This window comes from Ambystoma mexicanum, chromosome 5p, assembly GCF_040938575.1.
Source record: "Ambystoma mexicanum isolate Mex_15411 chromosome 5p, UKY_AmexF1_1, whole genome shotgun sequence".
NCBI lineage: Eukaryota > Metazoa > Chordata > Amphibia > Caudata > Ambystomatidae > Ambystoma > Ambystoma mexicanum.
Window position 1 is genome coordinate 176715741 of NC_090930.1, and position 19326 is coordinate 176735066.

Consider the following 19326-nt stretch of genomic DNA (forward strand, 5'->3'; position numbering starts at 1 on the left):
AGGATATTCTGGAGGAGATGTTCTCCCACTGTGGGCCTCCTCAGGTGGACCTCTTCACTTCTAGTTTGACAGAAAGCGTGAGTTGTTCTTCTCCAGTGAATTTTCTCAGCAAGGGACTCTGTGGGACACACTGATGGTTGACTAGGTGCTGCACCTCTTCTATGCTTTTCACCAGTCCTTGAAATTCTGCTATACTCTGGAGACTATGCCTGTTAGGGTCCACATTGATTTTGATAGTTTCAGACTGGGATTGTAGAACGGCCTACCCAGAGTTGCTGGATATGTCCAACTGTCCTCCCGAGTGCATCTGTATGCCTTCGGGCTTGCCCGTGGCTCATATGGGTGAGCACCAATCTCCACGCTACACCTTTCCGTCTTCCAGCTCCTCGGCCTCTGTGCTACCATCACCAAGAGGCCTCTGGAATGCACCCTGCTCCCTATGAGCACCTTTATGTCTCATATGGAAGACCTGTGCGATTAGGAGAGCGATCCTGCCCCATTTGGGATGGAACCCTTATGCCCCAGAGAAGGTAGGGACTTACATGAGGAATTTTATGGGAGGAGGGTATGCACAATATTGTTGCCAATTTACAAGAAGCAAGTGGTCTGGATACTTGTCAAGAATTCGACCTGCTGCCCACACCTGCACCAGGCAAACCATTGGCTTCATTTCAATGCCTGATGGTCAAGGTGGAGGACACCCTAGGTTTGTCTACACCTTCCAGACCCAAAGTGCAATTTGAGTTGACCTTCTCAATGAGGGTCTGCCATGAAAGACCCTCCTGCCCTTCAACCCGGCAGTCAAGACCCCAGTCCTAGAGTTATGGTCAAAACCGGCTGTGGACTGGGATCTGGCAAAGATATACAAGGCAGCTCTTTTTGACCCAACCGTTCCTATCTGCACGTGCCTTCCGTGAGAACCTAGTGGTCCAGGACGCCACTGCAAATGTGAAGATAAAGTCTTTCCCTTCATTACCTCCCAACAGGGAAAGTAAGAGGCTTGCCGATTGGGGAAGAAAGGTCTTTGGCTCAGGCAGTCTGAGTCTGAGACCATCAATAACTTCAGTGCCATGACCAAATTCTCCTTCAGCCTTTGGTCTGTCATCTAACCTGAAGCCAAATAGATTGAAGAATTGTCGCTGTTCGTTGGATTCAAAACAGAAGTAAGTCTTTCCATTTCCCATGTAGGCAGACAATGTACTCTGGACAGAATGTTCCTTACCAGAATGGGAGTCTTTGTCCCTAGGGGGCGGGAGTCACTATCAGTGAGGTCCCACTTGCCGAGACCCTTAGGGAGAATCTTTTTGAGCAGGGGCACCTCCCTAACCTCAAAGGGGGTGGCTCTCCTCTGCGGAGAAGGGGCAAATAGTTCAGATTTGCCACACACTGCTTACTGAAGGCAACATGGTCTGAGGGAAAAGGCATAACTCTCAGGTAGAACTAGTAGGTTGAAACAGAGGTACAGTTATTTCACACACATAACTCTATGCTGATGTATTGAAAAATGTATAATTTATTTAACACAAATACCATCAGATCAAGCAAGTACTTTGGGTATTAATGTGCAGTAATAAAAATATGCTAGCATATTATAAAAACAGTAATGCCTATACAAGGCCTCTCCTATCCCAATGTCTATATGTGGACCCCTACCAGAGGTGAGCACCCAACATAAAGCGCCTGGAGACCATGAAAATGGCAGCGGTGCACAGCAAATATCCCATTAATGAGCCTAACCTAACGAGCGGGTACATCCCATGTGGGCCTGCACCATAAAGTACAGTGTCCTATAGGCACATCCCAACCCTGGCATATGTGGAAGACCCTAGACTTAGTGAGCAGCACCTAAAACATATAGGTAGGATATAGGGAAAAAGGGAAATGTAATTTTGCCAACAGGTAAAAATAAGTAATCAATACCCCAAGACGTAAAGCAGTACTCAATATTCATTTGAACTCCCTAGGTCATTATACAACTATTAACACAGAGGCACATATATCTTATAGGCAGAGAGAGAATACAATTGTTGAAACCCCTTGCAAATGTTTCCAGGAATTAGTCAAACATTTTAGCTACAGTTGCCCGATTCATACATTTCAAGGGAAAGATAATTATAGAGTTACTAGAAATAGTCACAATGTTATGCTTACAGTCCTATGGAAGAAATTCAGATGAAGACTTTAAAAATTGCAGGTAAGTACCAAAAATACCCCCAAAATGTCCAGCGGCAGGTAAGTACCCCAGAGACAATTTTAGAAGAGTTCCAGGTAAGTTCACAGTTCCATTGGAGTGAAAGAAGGAAAGTTAAAAGGCCTTCCGCTTCAGTGGAGGCAAGCCACTTTGACCCCCGATTCTGTAATGGGCAGTCCAAGGGTAGGCCACGGGAGACTCCAAGCGATTATCTTGAACAATCGCCCTCCCCAGAACCCACAGGTAATTACTTGCATCAATATTTTTGGCATAAACGGCTCCAGCAGTTCAAAACAATCCGTTGAGTAGACTTCTCTTTCATGCAGGCACGGTTTTCAGGATTCTGTTTATAGCATGATGGCTTACAAGAATCAAAGAGGTGATGGGTGGAAGTTCTAGAATAAATTTTAAACCTCTGGCAATTGCTCTGGGCAACCCTGTAGACCACCGTTCTTCACCTGCCAAGCCATGCCAAAGGGTGAAAGTCCATATGCAAATCAGGCTCAGTCCCACGCCCAAAGGGGCAGTCCAGCCCGAACTGCTGCATCACATTCCTTCTGCACGAGACCCCAAGCACCCCAGACATGTTTTCGGCCTCATTGGGCATCATCAGTGAGGAGTAGCTCGGATCTCTGGGCCCAGCAGGCCTGTGACCCACGTCTGGTTTGTTACAAGAATGAAACCCATATTGGCGGGGTGATTGAAAACCAGGTCTTGTGTCTTCACTAGCACAATTTGACATGGAAGGTTTAATAGCAGGAGCTTGTTTATAACATTATAGTAAGATGGCATTTATACCCAGCCAGGCAAAACGCTACATATATAACTGCTCTCTTAATAACTGCTGAAGCTACTGTCAAGGCATTATGGAATCAAGTATGAGCTGTTAACGATGTTTCATTTGCCTCATGGCTTTTGAGGAATCGTCATTCACCATGCAGGAGCACACAGATGAGTTAAACTAGCTATGGGGGGAGAAATGGCTGCTATTGTGTAATTGCAGTTGGTTGTTGGGTGTTCTTGTTTTGTGAAGAGAACGTTGAGCATTATCCTGTGCAACAAGATTATGCATCATGATGATTTTTGCTCACTGTTTGATGAATTGAGTTATTAATTGTGGAGGGATAATTCATTGCATCTGAGTGACAATTGAAACAATGATAGTACTATCTCCTTGAGGCATTTCCATCACCACAAACTCCATGTTCGGCTAGGATGCCCCCATAGGGGAGACAGTAACCTCCATCCCAATATCCTGAGGCTCGGTGCTCTCCTGTGCCTGAAGGTAGTTTTTATTGGCCTTCAAGCAGGCAGCACCCAGTCCATTCCTTGCTGCCTACTGAGCATCAACATATTGGACAGAGAACTACATCGATACATTTTCCATCTCGCTGCTCATAGAAATAAATGCAAAGCCAGCCTTGGTCATCCGCATAATTCACACGGTTTATGTGGTTAGGGACCCCTTGTCCGCTGCTCCCTTCATGTGGTGTGGTTTGCATTGTATTTGTGCTTTTCTATATCAACTTGGAGTTGTCCGGCAGCACTTGCGCAATGAAGTCTTAGAGGGCCATCTACGAGCAAAGGAAGGGTACTGCGTCCAGCCTACTCTGAGCACTTTATTTGCCATTGGTTGATGGGATTAAACTCCATATTTTGACACTGGCCAGTAAAGTTATCTGGAAAAGTGGACTTGCAGAAGAAGCTTACTAGACCTGCTCAAACAAAGTGCCTGTGCTCATCGTCTAGCAATGTCCTTGTAGCCTGCTTTATCAGGCAGAGTTTTTCATCCCAGCCTCTTCTATGCAATCTATTAGCACACGAGTTACGATATTCCCTGATTGCAGAAGGCCCTTAAAACTGAAAGTGCCTTCCTGCTAGTCACATCTCCTGGTTCCATCCTGCTTAGGTAGCATTATATAATAATTATTTTAAAAAAGCAAATTGTATTTGTGTGGTTTTGCCGTGGTCGAACATGTAATGGAAACAATCTAATATTCTGTATTTCTGTTTCAGTTATAAGAAGCCAACCCACGAGACACTAGAACGTCGTATTCATGGCCAAATAAGTCAGAAGTCTCCATCCGAAATAAGCGTTCACGTCGGGATTGACGAAACCCAAAGAAGCTCTCCGAAGCTTAGTCTTTTGGACCGTGTGGTGAATTACAGCCGTGCATCAATAAACTCCTTGTTTTCTGACAAGCGCTCACTGAACAGTATCCATATAAATGATCCAGACAAGCACTCTCTCCTTGTAGGAGAACTCAAGGGGATGGATGAAGAAAGTGCCTTATGAGCACTTGTACAGCCTTGCCTAGCAGTTACCAAATTCTTAGATTCACTGATGTGGCTCCGATCCCTGGGAATTGTTTCTGTTTTCAGTGTTTCATTCCACATTCTGACAAGCGTTGAGTTGCATCAAAAGGGCCATGCTAAGAAGGAAAACAATTTTGGTGTAGGTTTTGTGGCAGTGCTTTTTTGGAAAAAGGTGTCCTGAAGTATTTAAGCAACATTTTCTTTCAGCAGATCTCAACATTAAATGTTCAGAGCAGTATTATTGCTGCAGTCAATCGAACACGTTTTCAAAACACACAGGCTTTAAAGTTTTGAAAATAAAATGCACAATGGCTCTTTTTCTGCATTCAAATTCACTTTTGTGACTTAAGATTTTACTGCAGCACTTCCAGTGTAAAAGTTTGTCATGATGATTTAAATATTTGTGTTCTGTATTTTGAAAAGTAAAGTCGGTGACACACTCGGTCACATGCGATTGTGCCTTGCAGTTATTGCAGCTTGAGACTAAATGTCTGTTATTACCATAGGCGTATAATGGAATATTTTCCCCAAACCTAACTTGGGTGACAGTAGCATCAATCTCCCAAGGTTCTACGGGTTTTATAAGAATGCTTCTGTTGCTTCTGCCTCATTCTAGTCTCATCCACCAACCAAGAGAAACAATAACGTTTGCTAGAGCATAAAAGAACAAGTTCCTGCCTTTACCTCACCAAATGTTGAAGCTACCACCTTTTCTTCATGGTTTGGACGATGGACTTTACACACTCCCCAATGCAGGATCTGCCACTTGGAAAGATAGTTGAAAAAGACTGAATGAACTGAAAGACTCTTTTGTTGTCTACTGCTACTCCGCAACCTCCCAAATATCTGCGGCGGACGCAGAAAAGTACAGTGAATTAGCAGGACTCCTATGCAGACGACGCATGAGCTTTAAGAGCGTCTTGTACAGTTATGCACGCTCGTGTTTAATGACGTGAATCATATTTATAATTTTATATCAAGATCCCTTAATGGCAAATGCTACAAACATTGTGTTTGAATGTTATTTTATATATTTTCTTTTTGATCAAATTGAACTTCGGAAGTCAGAAATTTCCTGATTCAAAGGAGTGTGCTCTAGCTGGAAAAGATGGGGACTGAAGTATCTTGACCAGGACCATACACTTCAGTGCAACCAATTTTGATGCGTAATCTTTCAAAAACGGCTTAGTGGTGAGATGTTTATGCTTCTGTTTTACACTAAATTGTCGCATATACAAAGCTAACTGGTTTGAAAAGGAAAATCTTGCTATTGGTTGTACAGTTGGGAAAGACCAAAGATGCATCATTTTCTAAATGTGTTGGAACATCATGTCTTGAGCCATTTTCTCCTGTGGGAAGTTAATATCATCTGACTGAAATAAAAAAATAAATCTCCAATTCATGTAATGAAGCATTGGACTGCGCTGATGACCTTTTCTATTACTGACTCCAAAGATGAATTAATGTTATCTTTGCAAATTGTAACTATTACAGGGGACTCTTTGCGGGGAACAAATATATTTTGCATGTAAGTGGGTATGAGAATATATTACGTTATGCTCAATTTAAAAAAGGTATCGTTTTTATTTTAAATAAATCATTAACATCGCTGCCTGAATTAATGTGAACTGGAAGAGACTTGTTATATAGGTCTTCGGCGCACTGGGCGACTGACTACTGTCTTTGAATATAGCTTTCTAATGGATACATTTATCCCACAGTTGTCTCAACTTCTGAAATAGCTGCAGGCACAGTCTGAATTCAGTACATTTTAAGCAGCTACCAGAGAGCATGTGTGGGACTCCATGGCTCCTTTATGAACTATGGCATTTTAGGGGCACCACTGGAGCTGAATGGGGAATCGTAGCTAATATATAATAAAGAACAGCACACGCCCTCGTACTACAGTTTATTTAGCATTTTGCCAGAGCTCTAGAAGATATATTTTAAAAGGGCTATGGTGTCTATTACCTACTCTGTGATGCGGGATAATACTTGTAATGGATTTACAACAGATTCCTCATCTTCAGTGGGCCTCATTACACGGATGGCGCTAAGGGATTACCGGCACCGGTAAGGGCACCGGTAATCCCTTAGCGCCACACTACGAGGTCCCTCAGCGTGTCCCGTCCTTAATGTGTGGCCAGACCACACGTTAAGGAAGGGACCCGCTGAGGGACTTCTGGGCATAGCGGTAGCAAAGCGGGAGCAAATAGCGGTACCGTTATTTGCTCCTTCCCCATTCCCATTGAGCCCTATGGGGGCTCAAATGGGAATGGAGAAGGGCCTTGGTGAATGGGGAATTACCGCCCCGCCAACCTTGGAATGGGGCGGTAATTCTCCTATTCAGCAAGGCAGAATTGGTAAAATACCGGCGGCAACCATGGCTCTAATAGCGCCATGGTTACCGCCGTCCGTGTAATGAGGCCCAGTATCTTCTGTAGTGCAATCTGATTTTTTGGGAACCTTTTTTTTTTTTTTCCAGCTTCCATAGTGTGGGGTACAGCTCTGCGTCTACTCTGTTCCATCGAACACTCATGAATGACGGACATATCGGGAAAAGTAGATATGGGGGAGCAGCACTATATGACCTTGTGTCCTTTTTACAGGCACACTCGGTACATTGCTTCAGGAACAGCACTCCACTTTTCTAACTTCACATGCCTAATACGCCAAAGCCCTTGGGCATCAATCCGTGCAGAGATTGTGGAAGGCAGTTGTCCATGTTGGACCCCTACAAGGTGGGGTTTTAATTGCTTGGGATGGAGCGGAACATGGAGGACTGAAGCTCTTGTCAGTTTGTGGACTCCAAGGCCTTCCGGAACCATGCTGCTAAACCTTACTCCTTCCAACACTGGTAGCAGACACAGTCGAAGTTGCAGGCATCAGAGCCTTTATCCAAGAAATCATGGGTCCCTGAGCTGCAGGTGGATGAGGGCTTCTCTTTTGATTCGGACCTCAAAGACAAAATATTAATACTGCAAGAAGTCTCAGTAATGCCTAGAAGCTGTACGCTTCATCCTTCTCCAGAAAGTAGAGCCAGCACTGCTGCTCAACTCTGCTCTCGTAGTAGCCATCATCTATACTTAAAGTATCTCTTAACCTACCTTTCTGGTGGATGATGAGAAGGAGGCGGCATGCCAGATACTAGTCTGGCGTGCATACAGCAGAAAGTGTGACTCGTGCCATAAACGCAAGAGAGCTGTTTAGCAGGCTGCATACTCCACTACCAAGGCTGACCTTGGTAGCCGACCACTTTTACCCTTTGTTGTAGAGGGCAGGCACATTTCACCAAACGGACCCAGCAGTTTTCCCTCACAATTTCAAAGGCAGAGATGCCCAAAGAGGCAGAGTGCCACTTTCATTGTCCCTCCACAACACATGTTCCACAACGCCTTCAATTTAGGCTTTGTGCACTTTGGTGAAAGGGAGGTTTTCTCAATACTTCAGGGAGTAGAAACGTCCCCGGTCCTTACATAGGGCTACTGTTTCCTTTGCCTCCCGTGCTCACCTGACTATTCTCCTTCATGTCTCTCCCCCTCTCTGACTGCCTCCTGCTGAAGAACATAAGGCACCTTTTGGCGAAGGCAGCTATGGAGTTGGTGCCCACATCGGAGAGAGGCAAGGCTAGCTACTGCCTATATTTTATGGTACCAAGTGAGGATGGGAACCTGCGTCCCATTCTGGCTCTGCAGCAGCTAAATTTGTTCCTGTGTAAGGGCAAATGCAAGAGGGTCAATTTAGCACAAATTCACCGGGCCCCTGAACTGCAGGATTGGCTGGCATCACTGAAATGTCAGGACTCCTACTTCTATTTGCTGATTCATCTAAAGCATAAGAAGTACCTGAGATTCATGTTTGTGGTTTGGAAACGCCTATTACCAGTTTAGGGTACTGCACTTTGGCCTTTCTTTGGCTCTGCTGGTCTTCACCAGGGTGTTGGCTGTGGTAGCTGCACATCTCAAGAGGGACAGTATTCATGTCTTTCTCTACCTTGATGACTGGCATTTTTGAGTTCGCATCACAGATCTTTTGTTGACCTATCTACGCCACACCAGTCATCTTGAGTTTTTCCCTAAAATTCATTAAGTCCCAGGTCATGTCATTCCAATCCCTCCAGGGCAATTCTGGGCATGCACTCAGTCGTGCTTTCCCTCAGAGCAGGTTGTCAACATCTTGCAGATAGAACATATCTTCCAAACACAGTTAAGTCATGGCCTCAACCTGTCCGCACCTTCCGGGCCTCATGGCATCCTGTATCTTCATGGTGCTAGAGGCCTGGTTGTGCATGGAGTTGTGCAAATGGCAGCTCTCCTGTCATTGATCTCCGTTTCAGGAAGATATGGCAGACTTGTTTGAAGTCTTGAGCAGGGTTACCAGACGTTTTTTGCAAAGGGAGGCTTTTCAGCAACCTTTGCCTTACTTGACACTTGTCATGGGACAACTCCCAGAATAGTTGTCAGTTACCTAAATGGATTGATTTCACATGGAATGTGGGCCCCTGCCAAGGCAAGAGAAGCACATCCGCCTGTTGGAACTGCAGGCCCTCAGACTGGATGACCCTGATTGCCTTCCTTTCCTATGTGGCAAGTGTGTTCTTATTATAACGCAAAACACTGTGCCATGCATTACCTCAACAAGCAATGTGGTGTTGAATTACTCCCTCTGTGTTGGGGAACTCTGTGACTATGGTTATGTGCTCTGGGGAAGGTTGTCTCTCTGTTTGCCACCTATACTGTGGATGCAAAGAACATGGTTATGGATGCTGTGATCAGGTCGATGTTCTCCAGTGAGTGGGAACTCTGCCAAGAGGTTTGAGATAGGATCTTTGCTCTATGAGGGACCCCTCATGTGGAGCTCTTCTGCTCTGGTATTAACAGGTAGTGCAAGTTATTCTGGTTAACGCATTGATTGTCCATTGGAACTTCTTTCCTCTGTGCATTGCCAATGATTGCAGTCATTCTTCAGGTTCTTGTGAGTCTGGAAGCAGACGTTGGATCCACCATGATCTTTATTGTACCAGAATGGCTTCAGAGGAAATAGTACCTGGAATTTGTAGACCTGTTCATCTGTCCTCCTTGGTGTCTCTGGATGAGGGTGGATCTGCTTTCCCAGTGACCGGTGCTGATCCTCCTCCTTAATCTCACTTTCATGCTTGGCTGATGAGAAGCTGAGGTATTGTCATAAACTGAGGTCCCTGATTAACTTATACCTTCTTCCCCAAGTACCAGCCAGGGAAGAACAGAGAATCTCTGGCCAGAAATTGAGACAAAAGGTGAGACCGGATACAGCACCAACATGCATTCGGCAACTAGAAGAAAACATGGGGTTAGTTATGCAGGATGCTAACTATAGAATCATTCAAACTACACCCCCCCCACTGTACATAACATACCTGGTCCTGGAAATAGTCAAGCCTTGATGAAATGATACAGCTAATTGTCAGCAATCCCGATGAGGCAAACCTAACCGAACGTCACAAGGGCGCGAGCTAAGGAGGTCAGAATGTTCAAAGTCTCACCAAAGTTCTGGGAAAAAATGAGCTCCACAAGGTCCAGTGTCCAAAGTACCAAATCCAGGGAAAATCTGTAAGAGTTCCAAAGCCAGAAATCCAGGTTCACAATTAAAGTTATTGAAAAGCCAATAAATAACCAGTTGACCAAATCCAGCAGGAAAAACAGTAGCAATCCAGGAAAACGCCAAAGCCAAAAGTCCAAAAAGCCAGTAAAAAAACAGTTCACCAAATCCAGCCGTGAAAAACAGTAGCAACCCAGAAAAACTCCAAAGCCAGAAGTCCAAAAAAGCCAAAGATCCAAAAAATGCAAAAAGACAAGGGGCCACCCGCAACACAGCTGAGAAGCGATGCAGTCCTAAAGTGCAGCATGTAAATAGAGAAGGAATCCCTTCCTGCTACAATATGTGACATGGCGTTGCCACGTGACTGCTTCATTTTTTGTCGTGGCTGCATGCGGTGTCCTGCGTCTGAGGTGCCATGGCAACCTCCAGCAGCGCCACAGCGCAAGACCGGGGAAAGAAGGAGATTATGGCTGTTGTTGCAGCGGGTTCCTCTGTTGTCTGAAGGAGGACTGCCGCAACCGGCGAACAGTGGTTATGAGCATGACGGGCATAAAGTGATGTACTCCTTTCTACCAGGAGTCCCAATCCCTTCTACATCCATGCCTGCAAGTGGCACATGCATTTGACTTGCTGCAGAGAGAAAGGTCTGAATGCTTTGATCTGACCAACCTGGATTATTACCATCAAATGATCGAATGGAGAAATGACTGCATTCTTTTTTTAATAATGTGGGGGGAAACTCCACTCCACCTTAACTATTACCCTTCCCACCCCACACCTATATTTTGGTAAAATGTCCCAAAATTTCAAAAGAAATCGATAAAGAAATGTAGTCATTTCTCCATTTCTTATTTTAAATTCGATCATTTCTACAGATACCGTTTGACCTGTACTATTCTTGATATTCACCTAATATGAGGCCTTCAGATTGGCACTGTGAAGGGGAACCTGGTGGCTATTTCTGCCAAAGTGGTTAGTGAGCTTCCGGCTCCGCCTGTAAAACCTTCACATCTTATTTTCTTTAAGAAGAAAGTGACTGGGCGACCTTCTTTCTCACTGTGGTGTCCGATTTCCATCTCTCACCGAAAATGGGTCTGCCTGTCTTCTACCATCCACTTTAGTTGGAGGAGAGGTTTCACTGTCTAGACTCCAAAACAACACTCTGCTAACTGACTGTCCAACAAGAGACATCCTGAAAGATGACCAGCTCTTTGTTGGTTACACTAGAGCGTGTGCAGGGCTCGGACTATTACCAAACTAGTCCCTGTCCAGGCAGATTCTCCCCTGCAACTCGGAGTGTTACAATCTGGCCCAGAGGGAAGTTTGTCTGAAGGCCTTGGTGGCCCATTCTACCAAAGGCATAACGGCTAAGGAGAGGATGTCTAAGATGAGGAATTACTGTGAGGAAGGACTAATCCATCAGAAAGGAGATTGCCAAGAGATAAGTTACATTTTTATCATGGTGGGAGTTCTGTTATAGTGGCAGGCAGAATACATTGGAACTGTTTAGGTTTGGGAGAGAGTTGCGTTTAAGAGCTTATTTGCTTTCCATGCTGGTTGGTGCATTGGTGTTTTCCACTTTTTTGTTACATCACATTGTTTTTATTTTTGTTGTGATCATTTTTTATTATTACTAATATCAATATCTACGGCTGCTACTGTTAGGGTGCTTCAAGAATGTGACCATGATGAATTGGGAGCCTCGTAAAAGAACCTGTGTGAGGCTCCAAATCCATAATGTCCGCAATTATAAATGTGAATTGGCAAAAACAAGTGGTCTTACTTTGAAAATAGAGTGGTGGACATTTTTTGTTTAACTCCTGTTTGGCAAAAAAGTTTCACTATTGAAATTTACAAAGGTGGATGGATTGGCTTTGCCAATATTTGTTTATACCTGCCACAGTTGCTCATCTTGGAACTGTCACCATGTTTTTATCAAATCGTTTGCTATTTGCCATATCTGAATCTAAGAGTTCAGAGTTTTACGTTGCAGTATTTGCAAGCTATTAATGACCGTCAGATCCAGAAACCACTGTCTGGTGCTTCAGCGTGACTCAACATTTATGCTTATGGTCCATGCCAGAGTGCATATTCAAATGGTTTGCTAAGGTGATCACTATGCTCCAGAAAGATGGGATAAGGGAGAGAGGCATTTTTGGGCCCGGTTTCTCTGGTGCGATTTGCCACTGCACCACAAACTGGTGCCAGCTCTGGTTGGAAAGTCTGCTAGAGAAAGATGAAACAGAAGTTCAAGAGATATAAATCCAGGATCAAATCATGTTTGTCTGGCCTCCAAACGATCCTGGACACAAATAGACTTGAGGAATTGGGCCTGGTTACTTGGCTTCCGGCATAGCTCATAGGAGGAAATGGTTCTGAAAAGAAAATTCAAAAAAAGGTAAATTTTCGAGCCAATTTGTCCTCCAGTTTTCAGGCAGGCTATGATTGCTATTTTCCCAAAGAGCACTTCATGGCCTTCTGAAGATGCCATGCTGGCATTTCATTGGACAGTGCTGTGAGAATCCCTTTCCCCATCAAATTACTTCTCCAGAATTTGACTTTCGGCCATCATTGTAACTGGTGCCATATCAAACCCCAGAGCCACAGGAACGTTGGTACCAGTGCTTGTTGCTTCCTGGGAACATATCAGCCTCGATGATGGTGTCAAGACAAAAGACTTCAACCCGCTTTGAGTCGATGTGTATTGGTGATGATGATGAGTTTGTGTCTGCCTACCCTCACAAGTTAACTACAGGTAACTATGAGGACCAAAGTGTGCTACCAGACCCTGTCATGGGTGACTTAACTTTGGGGCTTCAGGAGGCTAGTTGATTGAAAACACCATAAATTAATGGTTGGGAAAGTTTGAATGAAATCTAGTAACTGACAATTGTCTGGGCCAAGCGCCCTCCGCTTGGGAGCAGAAGCTTCCACTCATATTTTGGCCTTGTTGGGCATCATCAGTGAGGTACTGCTTTATTTCCTAGGCATCAAAGGACCCAAGTCTGTGCATACCCCTGCCAGTTAAGTACATGAAAAGACTAAAATGTAATGAATGGAAAGCTTTATATTAACTATGCAATTGTTCTGAGCAACTTCCGTGCCATCATCCTTTGGCCAATCTGTCCTACAAGTAGCGCAACAACATGCAAACCATTTCTGTACCTGCAACCAATGAGTAGTCCAAACACGCTACTAGGCCACTTGCCATCTGCTTGGCAACAAAGTTTATCCCAGATGTGTTTAGGCGTTATCCTGTGCTAGAATGTCCTAGTTTATATTCTGGCTGTTTAGATGAAGTTTAACAAACTATGGGGCTGTAGGTAAATTGCTATATGGAGGTGGCTGACTTCCAGGCAGTTGCCCAAAGGCTACCAAATTGCTCCACAAATGTACAGACATCTTGGAGTTCGATTCAAGCCAGAGCTTTTCATCCTCTTCAGTGGGGGCCATAGAGGATCCTGTGTTATTGTGCTAGGAGAAGCCTTCCTCTGTCCCTGCTTTGTTCAGGAACATTCAGAAGAGAAACAGACCTGTCTCTGAGAAACATCTATTCATGATACCACACCCTATTCCCAAGAGTCTGGGATCCAGCCATAAAGCATGAGCTAAAAACCCGATGCTTTCCATAATACCAGACAAGGATTCCAAAAAAGCTGCCCTATCTTTGGCAGAAAAGTGTTTCATCCTAGCAGCTTGAGTGCATATGTCCTTTCTTTGAAAGCATCTGTTTGGGTCCAGGGCTGAGAACTCCCTGGTAGAAATTCACAATTTCAAATGGATTAATTCCTCCCACAGGTTCCTCATCTATGATATCCTATCCACAGTGCAGCTGATCTTTGTAAACATTTTCGCCACCAGGACGCGCAGCTCTGCCCAACACCGCCATACGCCCCACCCCCAAAATGATGTCTGGGCCAGTATATATCGAGATGACGCACCCGCAACCTCAGTTCCTTTTTTCAGTGCACTTTGCATGCTTTGCGAACGTGCTACTTTGTTCGAATACAAAAATGCCCAATCCCGCTAATGCCTTGTGTTTTCAACCCTGAGTGGATTAACACCTACAGTTGTGGTGTCAGATCCACATTGCATCTTTTTGTACTGCTTGGGGGAGAAGCCCGTCGTCAACTATTGCAGGTCATGCAAATCGATGCATCCCAATGCCCTCCGCGAAATAGCATCTAAACTCTTACCTTACCTGCGTAATGCTTCGGGTGAGGGTGCACAGTCTCGGTCGAGGTTATGCAGAATGCCTTTCTGAGGACTGGTTACCTGAAAAAGATGAGCATTGCAAGAGGTCTCGCTCCCCATCATTCTTCTTTGTCCTCAAGGAAGAGGGTCATCGCTCTGGCTGCTCCCTGAATAGGCAAGCAGGTACAGTTTCCCACCCAATCTTCTGCCCCCTTGAGTACTTCTGATTGAAGATGCGATGGCACTACCCGCTTCAATTGGACCCACTGCGTTGCTACACACTGGCAGGGGAACATCCCGCACGCCTATGGGCTCAGACCTGGACCCCCAGGTTGACAGTTTCTCCCAGCGCCAAAAGACATGGACTTCGGGCATCGAGGCCCGGCACAGTCCTGCTCTGCGTCCACCTGTGACTGAGCTCCTCTGTAATACACCCCTCTTCCAATGAAGCCATTTATGACAAAAATAACCTAGATCTTTGATGAGGAAAACAAACCTTTAACCTTAGCGGTGGAACCTACCTGCTCCAGAGAAGAGAGGGACTTGACATAGGACTTGTAATGGTGCATAAGTACGAGTCTGACGCAATAGTGGCCTGGTGATTGGCAAAAACTTTTATTCAGGCAAAAATAAAGAGAAAACCTAACTCTTCACTAGCTCTAAGAGGGGTGTGCCTGCTCTAATAGAGAACTAATGAGTCGGTCAGAATGTCCAGTCTACCGGCGTGTCAAAATAACTACTTATCTCTCACACTTAAAACTAATAAGAAAAAGGTTAGGGAGTCTTCTTGGCCCAGAGGGACGACTCTCTTCCTCTGGATGATGAGCCACAGTTCCAATTGTAGGGGGAATTTCATTCACCTTTGAGAATGACTCCCTTCTCCAGGTCTTGGTTCCTTTCTGAGGAAACAGTTTCTTTGTAGCGTCTTAAGGGTTCAGTTCCAATGCAAAAGAAAAATTCCCAACTTAACCATTATTCCTTCTTGAACATTGTTTTACTTAACTATTGAGTTCCTAGAGAATGCCTCTCTTCTCCAGGTATATGGTTCTCAGTGTCCTCACAGAGCCCAGGGAATTCCTCCCTTCCACACGCCTTCTTTCACTGTTTTCATGATACCCAATCTTCTGGGAAGAAAGCGGGGAGGTATTGTCTCCTTCTCCTGAGGTCTCCTTGCTTTCCAGTTCACAAGGGCTGGGCAGAAAGACTCCCTTTTCCCAACACTTTATCAGACATTCACAGTTCATATACAATCTTCAGTGAAGAAGTCCCTTCCTTAGGCTTGCTTTGCACTGTAAAAGTTCTTTTTTCACATAAGGTCCCAATCTTATGGATGCAGGTCTCGGGCCCGTGTGTTCCTCCTGACTGGGTGCGGCAGTTCTGGTCCACTATCCTGCCAGGAACTGTGACTATTAAGATGACTTATGTTACCCATGGGATTCTCTCCCCTTGGAGTTGCAGTTCCTTTTCGCTAGAGGTCTTCGGTTGTATGCCAGGGGCTTACCCTTACGCCCTAATATCGTAGTCCAGCGTCTGCCAGAGCCTTCTGGTATCCCTTCCAACTGCCCTGGTAAGTATGGTACCTTTAGGGTCTCTACCGTCTCGACACAGTCTGTCTTTAGGTTCTCTGGCCTCTGCCTCAGGGTCCTCTGGGCTTCTCGGCTCTTCCAGCATGCTGCAGCGTCTCCGCTGCACTTGCAGATTCTCAGCAGGGGGTGTACCTTCCTGCAACCACATAGTCCTTCTGGTTGGTTTGCCAGGACGGCCACTGCTTTGCTTTGCCGGATGGTCCTTCCACATCGGACCAGATAAGAGCCTCCCCTCCTGGTAAGCTCTCCTGCAACTGCTCGGGTCTTTTGCTGAGCCGAGCATTCACCATGCTCACGGTTCCTCCAGGGAGGGCCTCTTTCCTGGTTTCTTGCTTCAGCTTTGATTGGACCTTGCCCAATTAGCTTTCTGGAGCTAAACTGTTCATACAGGTTCTCATGATTGTTCTCTATGCTTCCGCACTGCTTCTTCATCTCAGTATTGATCTTTAGGTCATCGATTTAGTCAATTGGTCTCCCTCATCTCAGTACTTAAGTAGCCCACACTCTTCCTCATTCAAGAACTTCTTATATTCATGGCATGACAGAAACACATAGGAACACTAAGGAAAGTGTTGGTATTGGTAAAGTGTGTTGGGGTTTGGTGGGCTATGGGGATACCATGTTCTCCCCAGGTCGTCACTAATCCTATAGGTGACTTATCTCCCCATGAGATCCACTTGCTGAGTACCACCCCCAGGGGGACTATCGGGTAGCAGCCTCACCTCCCTGGCCTCATGGGAAGTGATGAGCGACATCCGGGGATTCGTCACAGAATTTTACAGGGAAGGTGGGGACATCCTGTTACTGGCCTGAAGCGTCCTTCCAGAGATCACAAAGTTGCTGATACCCTGGTGTTATCCTCCCCATCCAGAGCGAACGTCCATTTTACGTTAATGGAAATTCTGGACGGAGGTCCTAAAAAGGACATATTGCTACCATTGATCGTAGCTGTGGATCAAGGTGTTTGCCTCAATCAGCCTTGCCCTCCAAGCAGTGAGTGACTCCTGTGCCCTGGCAAAGTGGTTTTTCAGACTTTGATCCATGGTGGCCAATGCGGCAGAGCACATCCCTGAAGGGGATATGAGCGGTGGTTTTCTGGCTACTGTACTGGATGCCATAGAGTCTTCCTGCCAGATCCTTGCAGTCAGGTCTCGACACAGACACTCCATGGCTAGGAGTATGGTAATGCAACTTCATTAATGGATGAGGACAGGACTTTGCGCAGGATGTACAGGCAAACCTATTGGATATGCCCTTTGATGGCAGAACCTTTTTGGGGCCCTTGTTGTTAATGCCATACAACGGTTTCAATCCTCCAGGGTGACTGCAAAATCTTTTTGGTTGGCAGTGCAACATCTCTCCCCACCGTCCATGAGGGGTTGGTGCTTTCGCCCCTCTGCCTCCTATACCCCACCATGGAAAAGGTCAGGCGGCCCCTGGTAGACTGCAGTGCAGATGCTTCCCTAGAAATAGAGGTACCCCTGGAAGTGGAACTGCAGCGGCCACTGTCCCCTCTGCCATGCAGGGTGCAAAACCTCTGTGAAATTCTGCCACAATTCACCTGTGGTAGGGAGGATTTTCCTGTTCCCCAATGATTGGGCCTTACAAGTTGTTCAGAAGGGTTACTGTCTCCCTTTCATTCAAAGTCGCTGGACCACTTTCCTCACACCACCAAATTGCCTCCGGACCCCATCGTCTTGGAGAAAGTCAGCCAGCTTCTCTTGAAGAGCACAATAGAACTAGTTCCACACTCAGAATGAGGGTAGGAGTGGTACTCAACTTATTTTATAGTTCTGAAGAAAAACAGGCTTGCACGCATTACTCAATCTCAGGCTTATGAAATTGTACCTACGAAAAGGACACATTTGTGATGGTAACTCTAGCCCAGATCCTTGATCTGCAGGACTGGTTGGTGTGCCTTGACCTCCAGGATGCCTACTTGCTCATGCCCCATCATCGAAAGCACAGGAGGTACCCGAGGTTCGTTGTGTACCAACATCACTACCAGTTTTGAATCATGCCGTTCAGCCTTTCTTCGGGACCAAGTGTTTTCACCAAGCAGCTGGCAGTGGTACCGGGTTACCTCAGGAGGGGAAGACATTCATGTCATTCCCGCCCTGGATGACTGGCTCGCTCTTCAGACCAAACGGCACATTTGTTCTGCATGTGCAGCCTGTTGCACAGCTTGGACTTTCCCCTGAACTTCAGAAAGTCCTGTGGTTTGTTGTACCAGTCCCTTGGACACTCACCTGGGCAGAGCCTTTCTGCCCTGAAGCCTGAGTAGCGAACATATCTCTGATGGTACCTGTCCAGTCCCATGGACAAGTTCCTTCCTAAGCCATCCTGCCTCTGCTGGGTGTCATGGTTCCCTGCATTCTGGTGGTCCCGAAGTCTTGGCTATGTGTACCCAAGTAAAAAAGAAAAATTTAAAATAAAAGAATTTGAAAAGAAAACACTTTAGAAAAACCGCTCTGTGTCCGCACAGAGCAGTCTTTCTAAATCGATCTGTCATGCCCCTGCCACACGAGTGCGTGCAGGGGCTCACAGGCACACCAGGACCCGGAAGTGACCTCGACGAAGAATAGGTAAGTTTGTGTCTGCATGTTTTAGTTGGGTGTTTGTGTTTTGGTGGGGGGAAGCTTTGGAGCAGCGGGAGGTGACGGGGGCTGAGGAAGGGAGGTTCGGGGGATAACCCACTTGCCCCCCTTTTCAAGTAAATTCTGCAAGAGAGGGTGAGGGGGCGAAGAAATGTTGGTTTTTCGATTTTTGTAGGGCGAAAACATTTCTTTTGTTAGACGACCTACAAAACACAGAACCCAGCTACGCATGAGGTCACTTCAGTGGCTTCTCCATTGCCAGTGGTTGCAGTTGCAGGGACACATGTGAGATCTTCTACAAATGTTGAATCAAGTGGCTCGAGACCTTACATTGCTGTCCCTGAGGGGCAAACCGCTGAAAGGCCTGTTCCGTCATACCTGGCCTCAGGCAGCAATATTCACAGATGCGTCCCTGACAAGTTAGTGGCACTCACCTGCTGGGCCATTGAGCGAACTGTGGTATCCCTCAAAGACTCATGCAAACCTCAGTTTGCTGAGGGTGATCAGGCTGGGCTTGGTCGCCTTACTGTCCTCTGTGAAAGGGGAATGTGTTCTGATCCTTACAGACAATATGGTGGACATGCACTACCTTAACAAAAGAGGTAGTGTGGGATGCTAGCCACTTTGCAAAACAGCAATGCACTGTGGCTCTGGAGAATGACGTCTCTGACGGCTGCCCATCTTGCTGGAATAGAGTATAACAGCTGATGCTTTTAGCAGTCTGACTGCAGCCTTCCCTGATTGAGAGCTCTGGACATTTTTTCCTGCTGGGAGACTCCTCAAGTAGACCTCTTTGCGTCCAGTGTGAACAGGAAATGAAAGTTAAGGAATTTCCTCAGCAGGGCGCTCTCGGTGACACAGTGAT

At 45.9% G+C, this 19326-nt stretch overlaps 1 protein-coding gene across 1 annotated transcript in view; it reads left to right on the plus strand.

Annotated features, from left to right (window-relative positions):
* Positions 1-5918, plus strand: part of ATP7A (ATPase copper transporting alpha) — a 1086974-nt gene extending 1081056 nt beyond the window's left edge. Inside the window, exon 23 of the mRNA XM_069612588.1 lies at positions 4208-5918. Coding sequence (XP_069468689.1) covers positions 4208-4487 — 280 coding nt within the window. The 3' untranslated portion in view covers positions 4488-5918. The remainder of the gene's footprint in view (positions 1-4207) is intronic.
* The last annotated feature ends 13408 nt before the right edge of the window (positions 5919-19326 follow it).